Source organism: Passer montanus, unplaced genomic scaffold (genome assembly GCF_014805655.1).
Source record: "Passer montanus isolate IOZ18808 unplaced genomic scaffold, ASM1480565v1 scaffold76, whole genome shotgun sequence".
Taxonomy (NCBI): Eukaryota; Metazoa; Chordata; class Aves; order Passeriformes; family Passeridae; genus Passer; species Passer montanus.
The window spans coordinates 3,186,825-3,196,101 of record NW_024372813.1 but is presented as its reverse complement, the minus strand read 5'-3'; the positions used below and the strand labels follow the sequence as shown (position 1 = coordinate 3,196,101).

General features: G+C 55.9%; 2 protein-coding genes across 3 annotated transcripts; one reads left to right on the top strand and one right to left on the bottom strand.

Annotated features, from left to right (window-relative positions):
• The first annotated feature begins 1,009 nt into the window (after nt 1-1,009).
• On the top strand, nt 1,010-2,027 carry PIN4 (peptidylprolyl cis/trans isomerase, NIMA-interacting 4). The gene is made up of 4 exons (XM_039731216.1): nt 1,010-1,147; nt 1,410-1,480; nt 1,593-1,712; nt 1,852-2,027. The coding sequence occupies exons 1-4, from the start codon at nt 1,108-1,110 to the stop codon at nt 2,008-2,010; spliced, it is 390 nt and encodes a 129-aa protein (XP_039587150.1). The 5' UTR covers nt 1,010-1,107; the 3' UTR covers nt 2,011-2,027.
• Nucleotides 2,028-4,879: 2,852 nt separating this feature from the next.
• On the bottom strand, nt 4,880-9,249 carry ERCC6L (ERCC excision repair 6 like, spindle assembly checkpoint helicase). Of its 2 annotated transcripts, XM_039731312.1 has the most exons (3): nt 9,201-9,239; nt 9,100-9,141; nt 4,880-8,956 (listed from the first exon to the last, which is right to left on the bottom strand). In XM_039731312.1, the coding sequence occupies exons 1-3, from the start codon at nt 9,230-9,232 to the stop codon at nt 5,140-5,142; spliced, it is 3,891 nt and encodes a 1,296-aa protein (XP_039587246.1). In that variant the 5' UTR covers nt 9,233-9,239; the 3' UTR covers nt 4,880-5,139. The 2 variants fall into 2 exon arrangements, with proteins under 2 accessions (XP_039587246.1, XP_039587247.1); XM_039731313.1 differs by lacking the exon at nt 9,100-9,141 and having other exon boundaries at nt 9,168-9,249.
• Between the last annotated feature and the right edge of the window lie 28 nt (nt 9,250-9,277).

Below are 9,277 nucleotides of genomic sequence, written 5' to 3'. Positions count from 1 at the left end.
AAGGGGGCTGGGGGCAAGCACGGGGCAGGGACCCCCCTGCAACAACCCCAGCACCACTGGCAGCTGGAGTAGGTAGCTGGAGTAGCCATTGCTGCTGGGGTGAAATACCCAAGTGGGCCAGAGAGCAGCTGTGGGACAGAGATTGGCCATGGGATGGAGATCCTAAGTTCCCTGGCCAGAGGAATGTGCTCTTCCTGGAGCTCTTCCTGGCTGAGTGCTTGTCTCTGGCCGCTTGCTCCCTGCTCCCTCTGGCTGCGGCTGTTCCGCTGGGAAGGCAGTGGGTTCCCGGGAAGAGTCCGGCTGGCAGGACAGCCCTGTCCCGGGGTGGGGGCCGCCAAGGTGCCAACTATGGAATGTTGTACTTCTTATCTCGCCAGCTTGGTAAAGTGTTCCCTGCTGCCTGCCTGTGCCTGTGCTTCTTTGGGCTGCCGAGGGACCGGGGCTAGGGAGGTGGGCCCCCCCTGACAGCCCTGGGTGACTCGAGGGGAACCGGCCCCATTAGCTTTTCACAGCGTCTGCCGCGCACTCCTGTGTCCCCAGTGGCTCTGGGGCGGGGGGCACAGGGACACCGTGAGGTGTCAAGGCCGGCCCAGGCCGGGCACTGGGGACAGGCCGGAGCGGGGCCCGGGGACGCTGTGAGGGGCTGCAGGCAGACTGGGCATCCCGGGGGCAGGTGGGATGGATGAGAGGGGCAGAACAGCCCGGGAAGACTGCTGGGGTCAGCCCTCGTGCTGGGGAGGAGCTGGGGACAGCCCTGGGCCCTGGCTACAGGCCGGGGGTAGCAATGGAAGTGGGGAGGGATGGACTGGGACTGGGCTTGGAATCCTGGGGCCGGTGGGATGGACGAGGGCGACAGCGCTCAGTGTTCGGGACAGCCCTGGGCGGGCACTAGGTACGGCCGCGGATGCCGAACGCAGCCCTGTGTGCCCGGTGGCTCCAGCCCCGTCCGGGCGGGCCCGGGGGGGCCCACCCCCGCGCCCCCCGCCGGGCTCGGCCCCGGCCGGCCGCTCCCTGCCGACACGGGGCGGGCAGCCCGGGGCCTCGGGGCGGGGCAGGGGCGGTCCCGCCCGGCGTGGAGCGAGCAGCGCGGGGCCTCACGGCGGCAAGATGGCGCCCAAAGGGAAAGGCGGCGGCAAAGCCGGGAAGGGTGAGCGGGGCTAAGCGGCACCGGGACCGGCCGGACGGGGGCTCGGGGACGGTACCGGGACCGGCCGGGCGGGGGCTCGGGGACGGCACCGGGACCGGCCGGGCGGGGATTCTGGGACGGCACCGGGACCGGCCGGGCGGGGGCTCGGGGACGGCACCGGGACCGGCCGGGCGGGGGCCCGGGGGCGGTGGGGGCCAAGCCGGTCTCAGAGCCCGGCAGGGTCGGTGGGGAGCGGGCCGGTGTCAGGATGCTCGGTTCGCAGGCGGCGACAGCGGCAGCAGCAGCAGCGAGGGCAAAGCACAGGGCCCGAAGGGAGGCGGCAGCGCCGTCAAGGTGAGCGCGGGGGGCGGAGGGGACCAGGCAAGGTGCGGGCTCGCCCCAGCTCCTGCAGGCTCGTCCCGCCCGCCGGCCCCGCTCGCCACAGCCCCGCTGTCTGCCCCTCCAGGTTCGGCACATCCTGTGCGAGAAGCACGGCCGGGCCATGGAGGCCATGGAGAAGCTGAAGTCCGGACAGCGCTTTAGCGAGGTGGCGGCACAGTACAGCGAAGACAAGGCCAGGCAAGGGGTGAGTGAGTGCTGCACCCGGGGCAGGGCAGTGGCTGCAGGAGCCTGGGTCCTGCTCCTCACCAGCAGGACCTGTCCCACATCACCCCCCCTCCCTGCTCTGAGTCTCAGAGCTTAACCCTAACGGTCCCTTGCTTCAGGGAGACCTGGGCTGGATGACCAGAGGCTCCATGGTGGGACCATTCCAGGAGGCAGCATTTGCCCTGCCTGTGAGCAGCATGGACAAGCCCGTGTACACAGACCCTCCTGTCAAGACCAAGTTCGGATACCACATTATCATGGTGGAAGGCAGAAAATAAAATGTGAATGACCACGATGACCTTGTTGACTGCTTGAATCCCGAGTCCCAGACACCTTGGCCTTGGAGTAAGTTGGGCATAACCAGCAACATGCCTGGAGGCAGCTGGCTGTCCCTGCCACTGTGCTAGCAGAGCAGGACCCTGCCTGGAGAGGTAAAGTGTCCCTGGGAAGGGTGAAACAAGAGCCTTTTATAGATGTTGAAGTCTCTGTTCCTGGCAGGCCAGCCTCTTGCTTCTCCACATCTGTGGGGATAATGGTCTGTCAGCAGAATCAGGTGCCCAGGTTTTTATCTGGAAACAGAAATGATACAGAAAGGGACAGAGGGGTCCCCAGGGCTTAGTCTCCATCTCCATCCTCCCCAGGAGGATGCAGACAGCTCACATGGTACAGTTTGTGCTCCAGAGCTGCAGAACAGTCCTTTCAGTGGAGGGTGGGTAACAGTGGAGCTGGGTCAGGCCAGGCAGGGAAGAGAGCTGGGGATAGGAGGGGAGGAAGAGCTCTCCTGAGCGCAGACTCGTCTCTTCCTACCACTCCATCTTGCCCACTCAGAGCTGGGGGAAGAAACTAGATAACGCAGGTTTGGATAAGAAAAAAAGCCACTAAACACTTGTGTGCTGCTTCCTGCTCTCCCCTGTGCTGCGGGGTGTGCAAGGGAAGCAGCCCAACAAGATTCCTGCCATCTCATGAATCCAGCCCAGAGCCATGATCCCCTTCCTGCCCACAGAGCCCCCGAACCAGCCACAGCTCCAGCAACAGGCAGCAGCTTTGTTTACAGGTGAGTGCCATGCACAGACCTCAGAGATGAGGAGGAAACATCAAAGAAGAAAAGGTCTTCCTTCCCTTTTCAGGGTGTTGGTTTTGCTGAGTATGGAACTCTCAGAGAAGCCAATGAATGGCTTGCAATGGAGGGCAGACAGGCTGCCCAGAGCAGATACTGCGCCATGTAATGGTGCTCTATTAATAAAGCACTTGTTTCCAGCTACCAGAGCCCTGTTCTTTCTTTTGGCAAAAACACATTGAGACAACTGCACCAGCAGAGTCTGCCATGTTTGCTGTGGTTCCAAATACAAAGAGCTCCTCTCCCAAACTGGACAGCTCAAGCAGGTGTGGTGTCCTGTGCTACAGTGTGGTATTGCAGAAGGCAATGCCAAGGCACAAGAAAACATCTGTATCTTCTGCTGTGCTGTTACCAGGTGAGACTGGCAAGATGAACCCAGTGATGAACACACCAGACTGAGGTTGTGTTGGTGAGGGACAGAGTCACTCAAAGCCAGAATTAGGAGCTCTTGAACTGCTGGTTTGTGGGATTGAGGCACTCTCAACCAGTCTGCTGACAACACTGAGCTGTGTGGTGTGGTCACACACTGGAAAGGAAGGATGGATCCAGAGGGACCTGGACAGGCTGAAGAGATGGGAACACATGAAAAGTACAAGGTTCTACACCTGGATCAGAACATCCTCAGGCACAGCTACAGAAGGGGCAGAGAAGGGATTGAGAGCAGCCCTGGGAGAAGGGCTTTGGGGTGATGGTTAACAAAAAAACTCATGAAAAACCATGAGCCAGCAGTGAGCATTCCCAGCCCAGAAACCTCCTATGTCCTGGGCTGCACGCAAAGGAACACGGGCAGCAGGACTACTCTGCACTCCCAAGATCCTGCCTAGAGTCCTGCACATAGTTCTGGGGCCCCCAGCATAAGGACATGGAAGTGTTGGAGCAAGTCCAGAAGAGGCTATGAAGTCGGTAAGAGGACTGGGGCACCTCCCTTGTGAAGAAAGGCTGAGAGAGTTGGGGCTTTTCAGGCTGTTCAGCCTGGGGAAGGTTGTGTGGACACCTCCTAGCATATTTCAGTATGTGAAAGGGCCTACAAGGGAGCCAGAGAGGGACTCTTTATCCAGAACTGGAATGACAGGATAGAGTAATGGATTCAGGCTGACAGAAGGCAGGGTTAGAAGAGATATCGGGAAGAAATTCTTTCTTGGGAGAGTGATAAAACACTGGCACAGGTTGCCCAGAGAAGCTGTGGCTGCCCCATCCATGGAAGTGTTTCAAGACCAGGTCACCTGGACCAGCAACCTGGTCTAGTGGAAGAAGTCCTTGCTTGTGGCAGGGGTTGGAACTGGAAGGTCTGTAAGGCACCCAAATTGGCTTATTTAAAACCTGAAGGAGGGAGGAACCGCAGCACCACAGAGCTGGGCTGTACAGTGGCCATGGGACTGTACTGCACCCATCTTCTCAGGGGAGAGGAGCAGCAAAACCTGGAGAGTGGAAAGGTGAATCCAGGGCTGCCAGCATGGAGAGGTGTTGGAATCCTAGATGCTGAGAATTTTAAGCTTTCTGTGCTTAAAGGCACAGACCCACAAGAAAACACTGCAATTGACCTAAGGCTATGGAGAAGACTTCCAAAATTGATTAACAGCACTGGGATTATGGGTGTGTAGTTGGTTAGAAGTGTGTAATATCACAGAGTGGAAAACTTAAGAGTTTGGGGTCTTAGAATATAGAAATAATTATGAAGCAAGATGGGGGTTTTAGGTGGAGGCAGGTTGTTCTTCTTTACCTTCTTCATGTGTTTGGGTGGCATTTTGTAATTGGGCACAAAAGTCCGCATTGCAGGCTTCGAGAGATTAGTGATTGGGTTAAAAGGGAAAATAATCTGGGTGTCCTTTCTTAATTGGCTATTTTGGTCTTAAAAGACCTTGTAACAAGAGACAGCCATTTTTGTGCCTTGCTAATGAAAGGCTGCAGAACTCATGGTTATGAGGCTGTTTCACTGTTAAGACATAGTAAACACCTGAGTGTGAACATGAACTACTGTCTCAAGTGCCTTCAATCCAGACCCAGAGAAACTGAAAGAGTTGGGCTTAGACATCAACAATACCATTCTTTTATTGAATAATCGGACAGGAACATGAACCATTTTCACCTTTGTGAGTTGACTCCACAGTGAAGTTCCCTCCCCAGCATCCAACACCTGGATGTTTGGGCTGTTTCCTCAAGCAGGAGGTGCTGAAGTCACACAAGTATATGGCAGGCACCAGCCTGGAGCTGGCTCAGGGATCCCAGGGCCGTAGTGCAGAGATAGGGTAAAAAGGAACAGCCAGACTGTCTTCACAGAGCCATACACATGTCACTTCTGGGCCAGCTGTCTGTACAAGTTCAGAGACAGAAGCATAATTTCAGGATCTCCACTTTTTATGTCAAGAGCTTGCAGGAAGCAGTCCAAAGCTTCCTGGAGTTTTCCATCATTCTGAAGTTTCTTCCCACTGTGTACCAAAGTGTCATAATCTGCAGCAGGAGAGGAACTCTGCCCAATGCCCTTTTCAGAGGTGCTTTCCTGGGTGAAGTAGTCAATCTGCTCACCTGACTGGAGCTCAGTGTCACCTGTGGATTCCTCCTGAGATGACTCCATCTCCTCTGCCTCGGACTGCTCAGATTCCACGCTGTCTGTGTGGGAGGACTCTTCACTTGTATCAAGTGTTTCTCCATTAGGTTCTTCTTCAGGCTCAGCAGATTCCCCAGTGCATTCCTCAGCTTCGTCTTCCACAAGCCCATCTTGCTCCTCATCACCATCATCATCATCATCGTCTTCATCAGTGGTGCCCATGATTTCCCCAATATCCTCCACCTCATCTACCAACCTGCTGATGAACGAGCTCCTGGAAGCATTAGACCTGTTTCCACTGTTATTTAGTTGGGGAGAAAAGATGGCTTTAGCTCTTGTTGTGTCATATTTAGGGGTGGAAGCACTAATTCCTTCCAGAAGTCCACGCCGAGTGCTGTCCAAGGGAGAGGAGCCCACTTGCTCAAGCTGCTCTTCACTCTCACTGTCTGAAGCAATTCTGTTTAAGCGTTTCTTCCTACTAAAAGTAAAGAGAGCACTGCTTTCCTCCAATGATTTACTCCCTTGCAGGGAGGCATTTGGCTCTTCCTCAGCTGTGGGACAGGGTTTGCCATGGCTACTGGTCTCACTTGGCCAAGTTTTGTTTGGAGATTCTTTGTCTGGAGATTTACACAAGCTTTCTGACTGGAGTTGTAAGCTCTCCTTCTCGGGGTGTTCCACTGATCCTCCTCTATTTGAGGCATCCTCCCATCCCTCTTCAGACTCTTCCAAAACCAGATTGAAGTCAACTTGATCCTGGAAGGAAGGAGCAGATGTACCCTCCAAGCTGTCTTCCAACACGTGAGACTTGTAGAGCTCAGCATTGATTTCTGGCATAGCATTTGATAAACTCAGCACTGCAGAAGCTGGCTCAGGAACATTGTTCTGCTCTGTCCCCAGGGCAGTGTGTGGGTCAAGTAGCTGAACTGAAGAGCCCACCTGCTCTTCCAATTCTGCCTCACTTCTAGATTCGTCGGCCATGGCAGACTCAGAGGAATTGTGACAATGCCAAGACTGGTCATTCCTTGTCTTGGCCGAGCTGTCTGAATGTACCTGCAAATGCTGTTTCTCTTGGAGGCTCTGACTCTCTTCCTCGAGCGCAGGGGATGATGGTGTAATGCTAGATTCAGGATCTTGCTCAGATTCTTGTATATCAGATTGTTCTGCTGCCTTGCTGATATTGAGCACTTCTGTCTCCATACTGGACACACCTTGTGCCAGTTGCTCTTTATCCAAGTCATCAACAGTCAGAGCTGTCATTCTGGAGCTGACATCAAGCACCTGGGCCTCTTCATCCTCTGTAAGATCAATAACTTTGTCTTTTTCATGTACATCAGTTATTGGTGGTGAAACAAAGTTATTTTTGTCACTCAACCCTGGAGATAACTTCTTTGGCCTGGAAACTGATCCCAATGGTCTTTGCCACTCCTCTTCACAAGCGTTTCTGATCCCCTCCATCCTCTGATCTCTGAGCTGGGACTCCAACTGAACCAGCTCGTGGGCTTTCTGTACCCTCCGCTGGATATACTGATGGGCTTCCTCGCTCTCCACCTGCTCCTCATGAGCCATCTCCCTTGTGTAGATCAGGTCGTGGTCAGAAATGCCAAACATTGCCAGGGAATGCAGGTAAGCAAGGTGCTCATCCAGCTGCAGGTCAGACTTCCTTTGCATGGCGTGCAGGGACTGCAGCTGGATCTGAGTTGCAGACGTCCGAGTATCTTCCAACGTGAACAGCTCCCTTAGTTCCTGTTTGGAGAAATAACGGAATGGGTTCTTTTTGTCACCAGTGGTCTGTCTGATTAACGAGTCCTTGAATACCTGCCGCCTGTATATCTTCTCTTCCACGGTGCCGCAGGTGATCAGTCTGTAAATCACTACATTCTCTTTTTGCCCAATTCTGTAAGCTCTGTCCACAGCCTGAGCATCGGTTGCTGGATTCCAGCTGGGATCAAAGATCACCACTCGGCTGGCTGCTGTCAAGGTTATGCCGACGCCCCCAACCTGTGTGGTGAGCAGGAAGACAGAGTAGTCGGTGCTGCTCTGGAAGGCGTTGATGCGCCGCTCCCGCTCCGTCAGGTGGGTCACTGTGCCGTCAATGCGCAGGATCTGGAATTGTCGGCGAGACAGAACGAGCTCTATGATGTCCAGCATCTTCCTCGACTGTGAGAACACCAGGGTTCGGTGTCCTTCTTCTCTCAGCCGTTCCAGCAGTCCCACAAGGAACTGCATCTTCCCAGACTCCTGGATCATAGTCTCATCAGAGAGATGATCTATTTTGTTCACACCTGAAAAGATACCTGCTTCCATCCTGTAATCCTGCTCGGAGCCCACTTGTTCTTCCAAACCCAGCTGGATACTGGCTCTCACAGACAGAAGCCTGGGGTGGTCACAGAGTTTCTTCAGGATTGTCAGCTCAGCCAAAGGCGATCGGGTCATCATCAGTACTTCCTTCACATGATCCAGACAGAGAAAGTTCCTGTAGATTTCTTCCTGCACCGGTGCCAGGTACACCCACACAACAAAGTCATTTTTCCTAGTGAGAGATGGCATGACAGGAGCCTTGTTCTCACTTGGATCCTCAGGAAGAGGAGCATCAGCTTTATCAGCATGATAGCTTCTGATGTCTTCCTTGGTCCTTCTGAGGAAATAGGGCTTTATAATTGCCATGAGATTCTCTGATATCTTTAGCCCCAGTGCTTTCTCACCTGGAGTCGCATCCTTCTCCCTCGCCCTGGTAATGGGATTCTCATATTCCATTTTAAATGTTTTGGCAGTTCCCAGAAGGGAGCCTTGACAGGCAAAGTCAAACAAGGACCACATTTCCCGCAGATTGTTCTGCACAGGGGTGCCTGTAAGCAGGATGCGGTACTGGGCTGGGATTGCATACACACACTTGGTTGTCTTGTTTGACGGGCACTTGATCTTATGTGCTTCATCGAGAATGATGTAGTCCCAGACAAACTCCTGCTCGTGGCGGCTGGCCAGCTGCTTCCAATTGTTAAGGAGCATCTGGTAGCTCGTGATGATGATGCCATTCTTCCTTTGGACCCTCTCCAGGTTCCTGGTGCGCTCTGTCTTGCTGGTGCCATGGAACTCCTTGACGCGTAGGCCGGGGGTCCAGCGAGCGAACTCAGCCAGCCAGCTGCTGACCAGGGTGGTGGGCATGATGAGCAGGACATGCTGGATGAGCTCGGCATCAAACATACCCGAGAGGAAGGCGATCACCTGGATGGTCTTGCCCAGGCCCATGTCATCTGCCAGGACGCCACCAGGCTTGCCCTCCCGGTGCAGGCGGTACAGGAACGCAACACCTTCCCGCTGGTGCTGGAACAGCTTCCTGTGCATCTCCCCATAGATCAGCAGGCCGCTGCCGCACACGTCCACGAAGCCCTCCTCCTCCTCCTCCTCCTGCTGCTCCTGCTCGGCCGCCGCCAGTGCCTCCTGCACCCGCTGCATGCGGCCCTTCAGCTTCTCGCTGGGGCGGATGGCAGCCGCCAGCCGGAACAGCCGCAGCGCCTCTTCCAGGTCCCCGTCGGCCGCCGCCGCCTTCGCGCTGGTCACGAGCCTGTGGGAGTCACCGTGAGCACCGGGTGGCCAGGCCCGGGCTACACCCAGGAGCGCCGGCCCGCTACCGCTACCGTCACCGCCGACCCGGCCCGCCCGCGGCCCCCCGCAGCCTCCCAGCCGCTCAGCCCCATCCCCGCTCACCCCCGGTACCGCTCCTGTTCCTCCTCCGCCGCCGCCGCCATGAGCCGCTCAGCCCCATCCCCGCTCACCCCCGGTACCGCTCCTGTTCCTCCGCCGCCGCCGCCGCCGCCTCTCCCGGCCCAGGGGCGGCCATAGCGCCAGCGCTGCCGCCCTGCGTTTGAAACCCGGCCCTTCCCGG

Bases quoted from the DNA above. Each gene is read 5' to 3' on its own strand.
- PIN4 (XM_039731216.1), top strand. From the start codon at position 1,108: ATGGCGCCCAAAGGGAAAGGCGGCGGCAAAGCCGGGAAGG. The intron at 1,148-1,409 runs GTGAGCGGGGCT...CTCGGTTCGCAG, and splicing joins CGGCGGCAAAGCCGGGAAGG to GCGGCGACAGCGGCAGCAGC. The intron at 1,713-1,851 runs GTGAGTGAGTGC...CCCTTGCTTCAG, and splicing joins AAGACAAGGCCAGGCAAGGG to GGAGACCTGGGCTGGATGAC.
- ERCC6L (XM_039731312.1), bottom strand. From the start codon at position 9,232: ATGGCCGCCCCTGGGCCGGGAGAGGCGGCGGC. The intron at 9,142-9,200 runs GGCGGCGGCGGA...GGCTGAGCGGCT, and splicing joins GGGCCGGGAGAGGCGGCGGC to CATGGCGGCGGCGGCGGAGG. The intron at 8,957-9,099 runs GTGAGCGGGGAT...TGACTCCCACAG, and splicing joins GAACAGGAGCGGTACCGGGG to GCTCGTGACCAGCGCGAAGG.